The sequence below is a fragment of the Anolis carolinensis genome, unplaced genomic scaffold, assembly GCF_035594765.1.
Source record: "Anolis carolinensis isolate JA03-04 unplaced genomic scaffold, rAnoCar3.1.pri scaffold_15, whole genome shotgun sequence".
NCBI classification, from domain to species: Eukaryota; Metazoa; Chordata; class Lepidosauria; order Squamata; family Dactyloidae; genus Anolis; species Anolis carolinensis.
In genome coordinates this window covers 5870163-5885745 of record NW_026943826.1, presented here as the reverse complement: position 1 = coordinate 5885745, position 15583 = coordinate 5870163, and the positions used below count along the sequence as shown (strand labels likewise).

The window sequence follows — 15583 nt, the reverse complement described above, 5'->3', positions numbered from 1 at the left end:
CCCATGCAGGAAACAGCCAGGCTTCGAAGCTGCAAGGCTATCCAATATTAATCAAACTTGTCCAATGCAACATTCACACTTGCCTCAAGCAGATAAGAGTTCTTTCTCCCACCCTGGACATCATTCCACAGATATATAAACCCCACTTGCCTAGTTTCCAACAGACCTCTCAACCTCTGAGGATGCCTGCCATAGATGTGGGAGAAACGTCAGGAGAGAATGCTTCGGGAACATGGCCAGATAGCCCAGAAAACTCACAGTGTAATATATATTTTTTTCAATCCTTTCTTTCAGAAGGTGAGCTCCCTGACCTACTGGCTTTTGTTTTGTCTTGAAGTATATTCAGGATGTTGTATGCCTTTGATTCCTCCCTGGCGATATAATGTGATTCTGCGACACTTGGAAATCATTTCGTTATTGTGTTGTCGGAGGCTTTCCTGGCCGGAATCAGGTGTCTGGTGCCTACATCCTTGAGACAATCAACGTTGCCGTGTTTTATGCAAAGGCGTAATTGATTTTTTAAGAAATTTTATGACATACCTGCATGTATATATGTTGGTTTCTTCTGTATCTTTAAACAAAAAATAGAGGGTTAAATGAATAATTCCATGGGAGTAGAACCAACCCAAAGGTTCTGTGTTTACACATGTGTGGGTGGATATTCCTGCACTTTGTTTCAGATGCTGGAGACATATTGCTCACGAGCCAGATATCAATATGCCACCTTGTGTGGAAATCTATACACAAAATAAAAGTGAAAATATGTATGTGTGTGTGTGGCGAGGGTGTCCACTTACACAAACTCCCACTTCCACAAATATCTATAGTTCCAATGACATTGCAGGTTATGGCGAGTGCCGTAAACATGTCCAAAAGCCCTGCCAATGTCCTCCACAAACACCATCCTGGAACAATTTCATCCTAGATTTCCTTTTTTTCCCCCTCCACCACAGACATCCCAGTGTTTCTCACTCTCTCCATTGGTATGGAATTTGCATGACTCTGCCCACTTCCTCTCCCATAACCCTTTCCTATCTATATATATAATAAAAGTCAATGTTTGTATGTGGGTATGTATGTATGCGGGTATGTGGCAGCTTTCTGATTGGCCACCACTTCCACAGGCCACTGTGACCGCCAGGAATGATGGACATGGCCCAAACTTGGCACACTTAACCCCCATGATGCACTTTATGGCCTGCTGCCGTTTGGGGGAGGATGGACCATGGATGATGGGATTTGCAGTACTTTCAATCGCTTCGGCTCCCACAGACCACTGCGACGCCCACCAGTCACGTAACGGGCCCACACGTGGCACACAGAACCCCCATGACCCCCTTTAGAGCCTGGTGCTGTCTGGGGGAAGATGGACCACGGATGATGGGATTTGCAGTATCTTCACTCACTTCCTGGGACCACTGTAACTGCCAGGAATGACACAACTGAACCAAACTTGGCACACATATTGCAAATGTCACACTTTACACACTGCAGCACTTTTGGGGAGAATGGACCAAGGATTATGGGATTTTCAGTACTTTCAAAAACTTCATCTCGCACAGACCACTGTTACTCTAACGAATGACAGATCAGGACCTAACTTGGCACGCATATCCTCCATGACCCACTTCACATTTTGGTGCAGTCGGGGGAAGGACAGATCAAGGATGATGGGATTTGCAATACCTTAGAGAAAGGTATTGTTTGCCTGTGTTCCAAGTTTAGTCTAGATCCAAAGTCAGCTGTAGTTCACCCACTGAACCCAGCTGACTTTGGATCTAGACTAAACTTGGAACACAGGCAAACAATACCTTTCTCTAATTATTCGGGCACCGCTGGGTCCCCAAGCTAGTCTATATATGTAAAAGAGTGATGGCATCAGGGCAGCGGACAAAACAACAAAACTACAGGCCCCCCCAACCTCGAAATTTGACAACACAACCCATCATCCACGCCTCTAGGTTGATACAACAAAAAGAAAAGAAAAATCAAGTCCTAATTAGAGGGAGAGGAGTAATTGTTTTTTATCCAATTGCTGCCAGTTACAAGGCTAAGTTCCGCCCACTTGGTCTCCTAGCAATCTACTCAGCCCAGGGGACAGGCACAAGAGTTTGGAGAGATCCCTAAGGGCCATCTAGCCCAACCCTTTCTACTATGCAGCAGGACACAATCCAAGCATTCACAACACATGGACAACGTATAAATACTATACAATACTACACAGGGACATAGACACCCCCCCCTACCCTCACCACTTTCACAGTACACAAACAACCAAATGCATACTAAACATAAAGACAACCATACAACAGACATCCAATACCACCACTACCTCAACAAGTTCTCACCAACACCACCAGACAACGCCACAGCAACGCGTGGCCGGGCACAGCTAGTTCTTTTCTAAGGCACACAGAGGAATTGATCAGCAACTGAACATACTAGAATTTCTAGGAGCTGTAGGGACTGGGATGTATAGTTCATCTTCAATTCCTGATATGCCAAAATTTGATTACTGGAGGGGTTTGGGTTAGGGTTAGGGAACTGACCTTCCTTTCTGGGAGTTGTAGTTCACCCACAACCAGGGAAACTGTGACCTCCACCAATGATGGAATTGAACCAAACTTGGCACACAGAACCCCCATGACTAATTCAACCTACTGGAGGGGTTTGAGTGGGAGTTGTAGTTTACCCTACAGTGAGGGAGTACACAGAACCCCACTGATGATGCATCCAGAGCAAACTTGCACAGCATAACAAACTTTAAGTACTGGAAGCTTTTAAGCAGAGGCTAGATGGCCATCTGTCGGGGGTGCTCTGAATGCGATTTCCTGCTTCTTGGCAGGGGGTTGGACTGGATGGCCAATGAGGTCTCTTCCAACTCTACTATTCTATGATTCTATGATTGTTGATTGGTTTTTTTTATTGTTGTGTTTTATTTTGTCTGGGCTTGGCCCCATGTAAGCCGCCCCGAGTCCCCTTGGGGAGATGGGGCGGGGTATAAAAATAAAATAATAATAATAATAATGTTTTTTATTAAGGAGCCTGGGTGGTGAAGTGTGTTAAAGCACTGAGCTGCTGAACTTGCAGACTGAAAGGTCCCAGGTTCAAACCCCGGGAGTGGCGGGAGCGGCCGCTGTTAGCTCCAGCTTCTGCCAACCTAGAAGTTCGAAAACATGCCAATGTGAGTAGATCAATAGGTACCGCTCTGGCAGGAAGGTAACGGCACTCCATGCAGTCATGCCTATGGCCACATGGCCTTGGAGGTGTCTACGGACAATACCGGCTCTTCGGCTTAGAAATGGAGATGAGCACCAACCCCCAGAGTGTGAGTAGATCAATAGGTACTGCTCCGGCGGGAAGGTAACAGCGCTCCATGCAGTCATGCCTATGGCCACATGGCCTTGGAGGTGTCTACGAACAATGCTGGCTCTTCAGCTTAGAAATGGAGATGAGCACCAACCCTCAGAGTCGGACATGACTGGACTTAACATCAGGGGAAACCTTTACCTATTATTATTATTTTATTGTATGACACAACAAACAAGACAGATATGCTGGATTTCGTTTCACAAAATCACAAGTCGAACACTTCCCAAGTGTCTAGGACTGTGTGATGTATTTTCGGATGATGTGCGCAGATCCCAGTCGGGTGGCCTTTTGCAGTTGGCAGATCGTAATTTTGTTAATGTCTATTGTTTCCAAATGCCGGCTGAGATCTTTTGGCACGGCACCCAGTGTGCCCATCACCACTGGGACCACCTGCACTGGTTTCTGCAAGAGTCTTTGAAGTTCAATCTTGAGGTCCTGATAGCGGCTGAGTTTTTCCTGTTGTTTTTCGTCGATGCGACTGTCACCTGGGATGGCGACATCAATGATCCAAACATTTTTCTTTTCCACAACTGTGATGTCTGGTGTGTTGTGTTCCAGAACTTTGTCAGTTCCACAGTATCTTTATGTGCTCATTTTCCAATACTTTTGCAGGTTTGTGATCCCACCAGTCCTTTACTGCTGGGAGGTGGTACTTGAGGCATAAGTTCCAATGAATCATTTGGGCCACATAGTTGTGCCTCTGTTTGTAGTCTGTCTGTGCGATTTTCTTACAGCAGCTGAGGATATGATCAATGGTTTCGTCAGCTTCCTTGCACAGTCTGCATTTTGGGTCATCAGCTGATTTTTCGATCTTGGCCTGAATTGCCTTTGTTCTGATGTCTTGCTCCTGGGCTGCAAGGATCAGGCCTTCTGTCTCCTTCTTCAGGGTCCCATTCGTGAGCAAGAGCCAGGTCTTCTCCTTGTCAGCTTTTCCTTCAGTTTTGTCAAGGAACTTTCCATGCAATTTTTTGTTGTGCCAGCTCTCAGCTCTAGTTTGTAGTGTGGTTTTCTTGTACTGATTCTTTGTCTGCTGTGCTTTGAGGAGTTTCTGATTTTTGACTTCAATCAAAGGAGGTTCTTCACTTTGCTTTACATCTTCTGCCAGGGCATGTTCTTCTTCTTTGACTGCTTGTTTTACTTGCAAGAGTCCTCTGCCCCCTGATCTTCTAGGCAGATATAGCTGGTCAACATCACTGCGAGGGTGCAGTGAATGATGAATGGTCATGAGTTTTCTTGTTTTTCTTTCCAAATTGTCCAGTTCCATCTGTGTCCAATTTATAATGCCAGCAGTATATCTTATGACAGGTATGGCCCAGGTGTTTATGGCCTTGATGGTGTTGCCTCCATTGAGCTTGCTTTTGAGAATTTTTCTGACCCTTTGTGTGTATTCTTTGCTGACCACAGTCTTCACATGTTCATGCTTGATGTTGTCCAGCTGTAATATGCCCAGATATTTATAGGCCTCTGGCTGGTGACACTTTATTGTTTGGCCATTAGGCATATTTATGCCCTCACTTTCAATGATTTTTCCCTTCTTCAATGCCACTGTCGAACATTTATCCAAACCAAACTCCATGCTGATATCAGTGCTGGTCAGAGACTGGATTTCAGTTTCCGTTTTTCCATACAGCTTCAGGACATCCATGTACATCAGATGCGAAATTTTGTGAAAATTCTTAGATGTTTGATAGCCGAGATTTGTTTTTTTGTAAGATTGTTGACAGATCATGGCAATAATGAAAAGCAGAGGGGACAATGAGTCTCCCTGGAAAATTCCTCTCCTGATGTTGAGAAGTCCATAGCTTTCATTTCCAACAAACAGTTCAGTTATTATTATTATTATTATTATTATTATTATTATTATTATTATTATTATTATATTTTAACGTATTGTTGAAGGCTTTCACAGCCGCAATCACTGTGAGTTTTTCGGGCTGTATGGCCATGTTCCAGAAGCATTCTCTCCTGACATTTTGCCCACATCTGGCAAGCATATTTTCTTTGAGTGGGAGCTTTAAACTCCTACAGCAAGCGCTGGAGATCGGTGAACCTTCCAAGACAGGAAAGCAGGCCTGGCATCTGGTATTGCAATCCTGCGTTGGAGAGCGAGAACTGTGGCCAGAGTTCGAGGTCTCCCTTGTGGTTCAGCCGAGATTGCTCCATCAGGAAGAGGCCTGATTCACCAGGGGAACTTCCTTTTATTCTTTGAGATTTGGCAGGGTCAGCGTGAGATTTAAATATAAATCTGGTTCAAAGTTAACACCGTGGCCTTGCTTCATTTCGAGTTTCATCCGATCCGTCTCTACTGAGAGTGGGAAAAAGAGGGCAATGTTCCTGTTCCTTGAAGAGGGAATTGAATCAGGTGTGGACGCTTTTTCTGCAAAGGTCATTTGATGATATTCCCTCTTCCTCGGAATTAAAGGTGCAGGAGGCAGGCCCTGCTTTTCATATGCTTAACCCCTCTATTTGGCCTTTCTATTCTCCCTTTCTCTCCCAATCCTAAGGAACTTGTTGGGCTCAATGCCACACAAGCATGAAGTTTTAAGAAGTACTTTTAGAGTAGAGTACCAAGGAAGAATCGGTATGATAAAATGGTCAAAAAATATTGGAAGAACAATTGCACTAAAAGAATGGGAGATGATTTGGAATAAGAAAATTAATTATGCATATGCATACGAGCTAAAAGAAAATTGGTTAAAAATGATGCACCAATGGTATATGTCCCCTCAGAAAATAGCAAAAATTTCAAAAAACACAAACGACACATGCTGGAAATGCGAGAAGAACAAAGGAACCTTCTACCACCTATGGTGGAATTCCGAGAAAGCTAAAATATTTTGGAAAAGAATATACGAACTAATCCAAAAAAAAATAAATACAAAATACCCCTGAAACCAGAACACTTTTTACTCGGAATGATTAATTTTGAGTGGACGATAAACACAGATAAACTTTTTACACACTTTAAAACCACAGTAAGAATAGTATATGCTAGATCATGGAGAAAGAGGAATGGATAAGAAAAGTAATAGATGTTATAAATATGGACAAACTAACTGTAACACTTGCAAAATTGCAAGGGAAGAATATGAAAGAGACAGATTGGATTCCATTCATTGAATGGTTAAAAAAACAATAAAGTTAAATGGACAATTTAAAATAGAAGAGGGTTGATAAACCAAAATGAACAATACAAATAAATCTCTACCGCTAAATGATATAGAAAAATAAGATACAGTAGAGTCTCACTAATCCAAGACTCGCTTATCCAAGCCTCTGGATTATCCAAGCCATTTTTGTAGTCATTGTTTTCAATATATCGTGATATTTTGGTGTTAAATTCGTAAATACAGTAATTACAACATAACATTACTGTGTATTGAACTGCTTTTTCTGTCAAATTTGTTGTATAACCTGATGTTTTGGTGCTTCATTTGTAAAATCATAACCTAATTTGATGTTCAATAGGCTTTTCCTTAATCCCTCCTGATTATCCAAGATATTCACTTATCCAAGCTTCTGCCGGCCCGTTTAGCTTGGATAAGTGAGACTCTACTGTACATATAATATTGATGATATTATAATGGAATACAATATTATACTACTAATAATACAATATAATAATATTAATTATATATTATATATTAAATGTAATATTACTAATAATCTATATCTATATCTATATCTATATCTATCTATCTATCTATCTATCTATCTATCTATCTATCTATCTATCTATATATATATATATATAGGGTAATGGAATTACGGCACCAGACAAAACAACTAAACTAAATGCCCCACAACCTCAAAAATTGACAGCACAACCTCTCATCTACGCCTCTACGTTCATACAATAAAAATAAAAGAAAAATAAAGTCCTAGCCACAGCAACGCGTGGCCAGGCACAGCTAGTATTGCCATATAATGATGTAGTACAATATAGTAATTTAATGCTTATATTGTGCTATGCTAATAATATATTGGATGTTCATTTGATTTGTAAGCTGCTCTGAGTCCCCCTTGGAGTGAGAAGAGCGGGATATACATATAGTAAATAGATAAATAAATAAACAATGCATAAAAACCATAAACAAAGTTAAAAACATTATGCTAAATGTCCTTTGATCAGAAACTGGCCACTAGTGCCTTTAGTGAGAAGGTCCTCCCAACAAAATCCTCCCAACAAAAGCCCAATTTGCCCAATTCTATCGTTGGTGGGGTTCAAGGGGCTCTTTGATTGTAGGTGAACTATAAATCCCAGGAACTACAACTCTGAAATGACAAGCCCAGCAGTATTCAAATTTGGGCCAGATTTGGCCCAGTGAGTGACAATACATTCTGCATATTCAGATATTTACATTACGATTCATAACAGTAACAAAATGGGTTATGAAGTAGCAATGAAAATAAATGTATGGTTGTGGGTCACATAATAGTAATACAATCCTAAGGTGAGCAGATACCCCTAAGGATCATCCAGTTCAACTTCCTTATATCATGCAGGACACAATCCAACCACTCCTGACAGATGGCCATCCAATATCTGCACAGTAACAATACAAATCGAATCACAGAATCAGACAGTTAGGAGAGACCCCTAAAGGCCATCCAGTCCAACCCAACTCTGTAATTGGACAATACAATTCAAACACTCCCAACAGATGGCCAGCCAGCCTCTCAATAATAATAATAATAATAATAATAATAATAATAATAATAATAATAATAATAATAATAATAATAATAATAATAATACAATCCTAAAGTTAGCAGATACCCCTAAGGATCATCCAGTTCAACTTCCTTATATCATGCAGGACACAATCCAACCACTCCTGACAGATGGCCATCCAATATCTGCACAGTAATAATACAAATCGAATCACAGAATCAGACAGTTAGGAGAGACCCCTAAAGGCCATCCAGTCCAACCCAACTCTGTAATTGGACAATACAATTCAAACACTCCCAACAGATGGCCAGCCGGCCTCTCAATAATAATAATAATAATAATAATAATAATAATAATAATACAATCCTAAAGTTAGCAGATACCCCTAAGGATCATCCAGTTCAACATCCTTATATCATGCAGGACACAATCCAACCACTCCTGACAGATGGCCATCCAATATCTGCACAGTAATAATACAAATCGAATCATAGAATCAGACAGTTAGGAGAGACCCCTAAAGGCCATCCAGTCCAACCCAACTCTGTAATTGGACAATACAATTCAAACACTCCCAACAGATGGCCAGCCAGCCTCTCAATAATAATAATAATAATAATAATAATAATAATAATAATACAATCCTAAAGTTAGCAGATACCCCTAAGGATCATCCAGTTCAACTTCCTTATATCATGCAGGACACAATCCAACCACTCCTGACAGATGGCCATCCAATATCTGCACAGTAACAATACAAATCGAATCACAGAATCAGACAGTTAGGAGAGACCCCTAAAGGCCATCCAGTCCAACCCAACTCTGTAATTGGACAATACAATTCAAACACTCCCAACAGATGGCCAGCCAGCCTCTCAATAATAATAATAATAATAATAATAATAATAATAATAATAATAATAATAATAATAATAATAATAATACAATCCTAAAGTTAGCAGATACCCCTAAGGATCATCCAGTTCAACTTCCTTATATCATGCAGGACACAATCCAACCACTCCTGACAGATGGCCATCCAATATCTGCACAGTAATAATACAAATCGAATCACAGAATCAGACAGTTAGGAGAGACCCCTAAAGGCCATCCAGTCCAACCCAACTCTGTAATTGGACAATACAATTCAAACACTCCCAACAGATGGCCAGCCGGCCTCTCAATAATAATAATAATAATAATAATAATAATAATAATAATAATAATACAATCCTAAAGTTAGCAGATACCCCTAAGGATCATCCAGTTCAACTTCCTTATATCATGCAGGACACAATCCAACCACTCCTGACAGATGGCCATCCAATATCTGCACAGTAACAATACAAATCGAATCATAGAATCAGACAGTTAGGAGAGACCCCTAAAGTCCATCCAGTCCAACCCAACTCTGTAATTGGACAATACAATTCAAACACTCCCAACAGATGGCCAGCCAGCCTCTCAATAATAATAATAATAATAATAATAATAATAATAATAATAATAATAATACAATCCTAAAGTTAGCAGATACCCCTAAGGATCATCCAGTTCAACTTCCTTATATCATGCAGGACACAATCCAACCACTCCTGACAGATGGCCATCCAATATCTGCACAGTAATAATACAAATCGAATCATAGAATCAGACAGTTAGGAGAGACCCCTAAAGGCCATCCAGTCCAACCCAACTCTGTAATTGGACAATACAATTCAAACACTCCCAACAGATGGCCAGCCAGCCTCTCAATAATAATAATAATAATAATAATAATAATAATAATAATAATAATACAATCCTAAAGTTAGCAGATACCCCTAAGGATCATCCAGTTCAACTTCCTTATATCATGCAGGACACAATCCAACCACTCCTGACAGATGGCCATCCAATATCTGCACAGTAACAATACAAATCGAATCATAGAATCAGACAGTTAGGAGAGACCCCTAAAGTCCATCCAGTCCAACCCAACTCTGTAATTGGACAATACAATTCAAACACTCCCAACAGATGGCCAGCCAGCCTCTCAATAATAATAATAATAATAATAATAATAATAATAATAATAATACAATCCTAAAGTTAGCAGATACCCCTAAGGATCATCCAGTTCAACTTCCTTATATCATGCAGGACACAATCCAACCACTCCTGACAGATGGCCATCCAATATCTGCACAGTAATAATACAAATCGAATCATAGAATCAGACAGTTAGGAGAGACCCCTAAAGTCCATCCAGTCCAACCCAACTCTGTAATTGGACAATACAATTCAAACACTCCCAACAGATGGCCAGCCAGCCTCTCAATAATAATAATAATAATAATAATAATAATAATAATAATAATACAATCCTAAAGTTAGCAGATACCCCTAAGGATCATCCAGTTCAACTTCCTTATATCATGCAGGACACAATCCAACCACTCCTGACAGATGGCCATCCAATATCTGCACAGTAACAATACAAATCGAATCATAGAATCAGACAGTTAGGAGAGACCCCTAAAGTCCATCCAGTCCAACCCAACTCTGTAATTGGACAATACAATTCAAACACTCCCAACAGATGGCCAGCCAGCCTCTCAATAATAATAATAATAATAATAATAATAATAATAATAATAATAATAATAATACAATCCTAAAGTTAGCAGATACCCCTAAGGATCATCCAGTTCAACTTCCTTATATCATGCAGGACACAATCCAACCACTCCTGACAGATGGCCATCCAATATCTGCACAGTAATAATACAAATCGAATCACAGAATCAGACAGTTAGGAGAGACCCCTAAAGGCCATCCAGTCCAACCCAACTCTGTAATTGGACAATACAATTCAAACACTCCCAACAGATGGCCAGCCGGCCTCTCAATAATAATAATAATAATAATAATAATAATAATACAATCCTAAAGTTAGCAGATACCCCTAAGGATCATCCAGTTCAACTTCCTTATATCATGCAGGACACAATCCAACCACTCCTGACAGATGGCCATCCAATATCTGCACAGTAACAATACAAATCGAATCATAGAATCAGACAGTTAGGAGAGACCCCTAAAGTCCATCCAGTCCAACCCAACTCTGTAATTGGACAATACAATTCAAACACTCCCAACAGATGGCCAGCCAGCCTCTCAATAATAATAATAATAATAATAATAATAATAATAATAATAATAATAATAATAATACAATCCTAAAGTTAGCAGATACCCCTAAGGATCATCCAGTTCAACTTCCTTATATCATGCAGGACACAATCCAACCACTCCTGACAGATGGCCATCCAATATCTGCACAGTAATAATACAAATCGAATCATAGAATCAGACAGTTAGGAGAGACCCCTAAAGGCCATCCAGTCCAACCCAACTCTGTAATTGGACAATACAATTCAAACACTCCCAACAGATGGCCAGCCAGCCTCTCAATAATAATAATAATAATAATAATAATAATAATAATAATAATACAATCCTAAAGTTAGCAGATACCCCTAAGGATCATCCAGTTCAACTTCCTTATATCATGCAGGACACAATCCAACCACTCCACAGGCCTTAGTTTGGGGACCCCTGCTCTAGACCAAGAGACAGGCTTTTGGTCTAACCCAGTGGGGATGCTTTAAGTGGAAATCTGCTTTAACCAGTGAGACCAATCTGCCTTTTCCCTCCTTCTCGATTGTGGTGTGACTCATGGTCCACTCACTTTAGTTCGACAGAAGAGGGATTTCAGCCGGGATGAACTTTGTCCTCCTCCGGCCCAGCTGCCTCCGATCCGGCCCCATTTGCAACCCGTTCCCCTCCCTCCCTCCCAGCCCAGGCCCTCCCTGTTCCCCTTATAAGTAGAGCCAGAAGAGCAAGGAAGTGTCCGCAAATTGGCCGTTTTGGATTTTCTCGTGGTCTTGACCTCTTCCCGCCTCGCCATGCCTGCAGATTACAATGGCACCTGGAACCTTGTCAGCAGCGACAACTTTGAAGGTTACATGCTAGCCTTAGGTGAGTAAATCCAGTATTGTTAGTTTCGAAAAGACGTAGGTCCTTCTAGTTGCTCAAGAGTATCTCTGCTGTTAAGTTTATTAAAAAGGTAAAGTTTTTCCCCTGCGGGTTGGTGCTCATCTCCATTTCTAAGCCAAAGAGCCGGCATTATCCATAGACACCTCCAAGGTCATGTGACCATTGTCATGACTACGTAGAGTGCCGTTACCTTCCAGCCGGAGTGGTACCTATTGATCTACTCACACTCTGGGGGTTGGTGCTCATCTCCATTTCTAAGCCAAAGAGCCAGCATTGCCCATAGACACCTCCAAGGTCATGTGACCATTGTCATGACTACGTAGAGTGCCGTTACCTTCCCGCCGGAAGCGGGCCAGCAGAATGTTGAATAAGCGAATATCTTGGATAATAAGGAGGCATTAAGGAAAAGCCTATTAAACATCAAATTAGGTTATGATTTTACAAATTAAGCACCAAAACATCACTTTATACAACAAATTTGACAGAAAACGTAGTTCCTTACACAGTAATGCTATGTAGTAATTACTGTATTTACGAATTTAGCACCAAAATATCACGATGTATTGAAAACATTGACTACAAAAATGGCTTGGATAATCCAGAAGCTTGGATAAGCGAGACTTGGATAAGTGAGACTCTACTATATTGTGCTATGCTAATAATATATTGTATGTACATACAGCTGCTCTGAGTCCTCTTCAGGGTGAGAAGGACAGGATATAAATGTAGTAAATAAATGTAGTAAATGAATAAATAAATAGTTTTAGACTTAGGCTCACCCAGAGTCTGCAATGACTTAAAGGCACACAACAACAACAATCCTAATTAACCTGATTATCTCATTGGCCAGTAGCAGGCCCACACTTCCTATTGAAATCCTGATAAGTTTATGTTGGTTAAAATTATTTTCATTTTTAAATATTGTATTGGTCTTTCATTATTATTGTTGTTGTTTTGCAATACAAATAAGACGTGCAGTGTGCATAGGAATTTGTTTGTTTGTTTTTTTCTTCAAATGATAATTCGGCCCCTCCACAGTCTGAAGGATTGTGGACTGGCCCTCTGCTTTAAATGTTTGAGGACCCCTGCTCTGGGGGTTGGAGCTCATCTCCATTTCTAAGCCGAAGAGCTTATTTATATATATATATATATATATATATATATATATATATAATTTCTATTATTCTATTATTATTGTAGTATATTATCATATTATTACTATTATATTATCATGACTACATTGAAACTGGAATAGAGAGAAATCAGTGTGGAAACTGCAAGAGGTACCATAGATTGTTGTACATGGAAATAATGGTAGTAAATAGTTTTTGATTTATTGAATACAGTTATATATTACAATTATATATTTTTGTTATTTAAACTATACATATTGCGAAATTATGGTTTTTTTCTCGAAGTGACGCACCACCCAAGTCATGCTAGGTTTTTTGCTGAATTTTGACACACCAAGCGCAAAAGGTTGCCTATCATTGGTCGAGTATTGTTGAGAGTCATGGTGAATTGTTGAGCAGTCTCAGAGTTGGAAGGGAGCCCCAAAGGGCATCCAGTCCACCATCAAAGCCCTCCCAACAGACGGCCATCCAATATCCAAAGAAGACAAGACGGGCCAAGAACACAATGTTAGATGGTGTCCTAGAGGAATAATGGGCAACCTTTTGCGCTTGGTGTGTCAAAATTCACCAAAAAGTGACCAAACTACAGTCACCCATGTGATATCCTATCACAGATTCTATGTGCCATTCCAGGACACAGACTACATTAAATAAGTCACCAAACTTATTTAAAACCGACTCAAATTGAACAATTGAGTCTCCTTGATCCCATCAACCTAGAATCAATCTTCCCTGTGCCTCATCAGAGCACAGACTGAGATTTGAACTCCCCTGGTTTCCCTAAACCTGGAACCAGTCTATTCCCTGTGACTCTCCCGATCACAGACTGAACTCTCTTCAAAACATTCCCTCCTTTTTCATCCAGCTAGCTCCGCCCCTTTCTTGCTAGCTTCAAAATAGTTACATTTCTACAGAAGCAGCTACGTTTCTATGGCAACCTGCCTCAGAATGCTAAGCTTGCTATCATCTCCCACGCACTGGTAACTCTAATACTTACCCATTCCAAACATAAACACACAATTAAACATAACATCTGTAAACCAAAATTTATACTTCATTACAAGATGGATTTGGAATGAGCTGGTTTTCTCTATAAGAGACAGTAAGAGCACCTAAAGCTTCTGTTAAGTTGTGTACAATGTAGTGAAATCATGACTATAAATTATCCTCGGAGCTCGAGATGGTTCTTAAGGTGAAAAGCACATGTCTGTATTTTAGATGGATTAGGAATCAGCTGGTTTTCCCTGTAATAGGCAGTAAGAGCACCTAAAGCTTCTGTTCAATCCTTTCAAAGCTCTCTGCTTGAGCAGTGATGGCACAATCATCAGCATAGATAAAATTCTCCATCCCTTCTGGCAGTGGCTGGTCATTTGTGTAGATATTGAACAATGATGGAGCAAGCACGTTCCCCCGAGCCAGGCCGTTCTTCTGTTTTCTGTATATGCAAACTAAGCCCATGTGTCTAGAAAAAGGGATGAATGATCTGGATGCCTTTGCTTCTCTCACCTCCAAGGCATTGACTTTGCCACACGCAAAATCGCCAAAATGCTGAAGCCCCAGAAGGTCATCAAGCAGGAGGGAGATGCCTTCACCATCACCACCACGAGCACCTTCCGGAACTATTTCGTCGAGTTCCGAATCGGAGAGGAGTTTGAGGAAGACAATAAAGGTTTGGACAACCGGAAATGCAAGGTGAGAACCTCGAGGATCTAGATCAGGGGTCCCCAAACTAAGGCCCGGGGGCCGGATGCGGCCCTCCGAGGTCATTTACCTGGCCCCTACCCTCAGTTTTATAATATAATATATTGTATATACATATAATATTGATAATAATATTATAATGTAATACAATATAACACTAATAATACCATAAAATAACATTAATTATTCTATATTACGTATAATATTACTAATAATATTACAGTATAGTGGTATAGTTCAATATAGTAATATATAGATGCTAATATTGTGCTATGCTAATAATATAATATATTGTATGTAGATATAATTTGTAAGCCACTCTGAGTCCCCTTTGGGTGAGAAGGGTGTGATATAAATGTAGTAAATAAATGCAGCAAATACATAAATAATAAATAAATAAATTTTAGACTTAGGCTCGCCCAAGGTCTGAAATTACTTGAAGGCACACAACAACAACAACAACAACAACAACAACCCCCCTAATTAATTTGACTATCTCATTGGCCAGAAGCAGGACCACACTTTCCATTGAAATCCTGATAAATGTATGTTGGTTAAAATTGTTTTTATTTTTTAAATATTGTATTGTTCTTTCATTGTTGTTGTTGTTGTTGTTTTTGCACTAATATATGGCTTAAGCGGCTGGGGGTGAAAAGGAAAG

General features: G+C 40.1%; 2 protein-coding genes across 3 annotated transcripts in view; one reads left to right on the top strand and one right to left on the bottom strand.

Moving 5' to 3' along the window:
- The window catches only part of LOC134294530 (uncharacterized), a 74599-nt gene that overhangs the window by 37450 nt on the left and 21566 nt on the right, over positions 1–15583 (bottom strand). The gene's annotated exons all lie outside the window — the stretch shown is intronic.
- nmnat1 (nicotinamide nucleotide adenylyltransferase 1) overlaps positions 1–15583 on the top strand; it is a 60234-nt gene that overhangs the window by 40213 nt on the left and 4438 nt on the right. Inside the window, exons 6-7 of the mRNA XM_062965966.1 lie at positions 11918–12070; positions 14735–14913. Coding sequence (XP_062822036.1) covers positions 11918–12070; positions 14735–14913 — 332 coding nt within the window. The remainder of the gene's footprint in view (positions 1–11917; positions 12071–14734; positions 14914–15583) is intronic.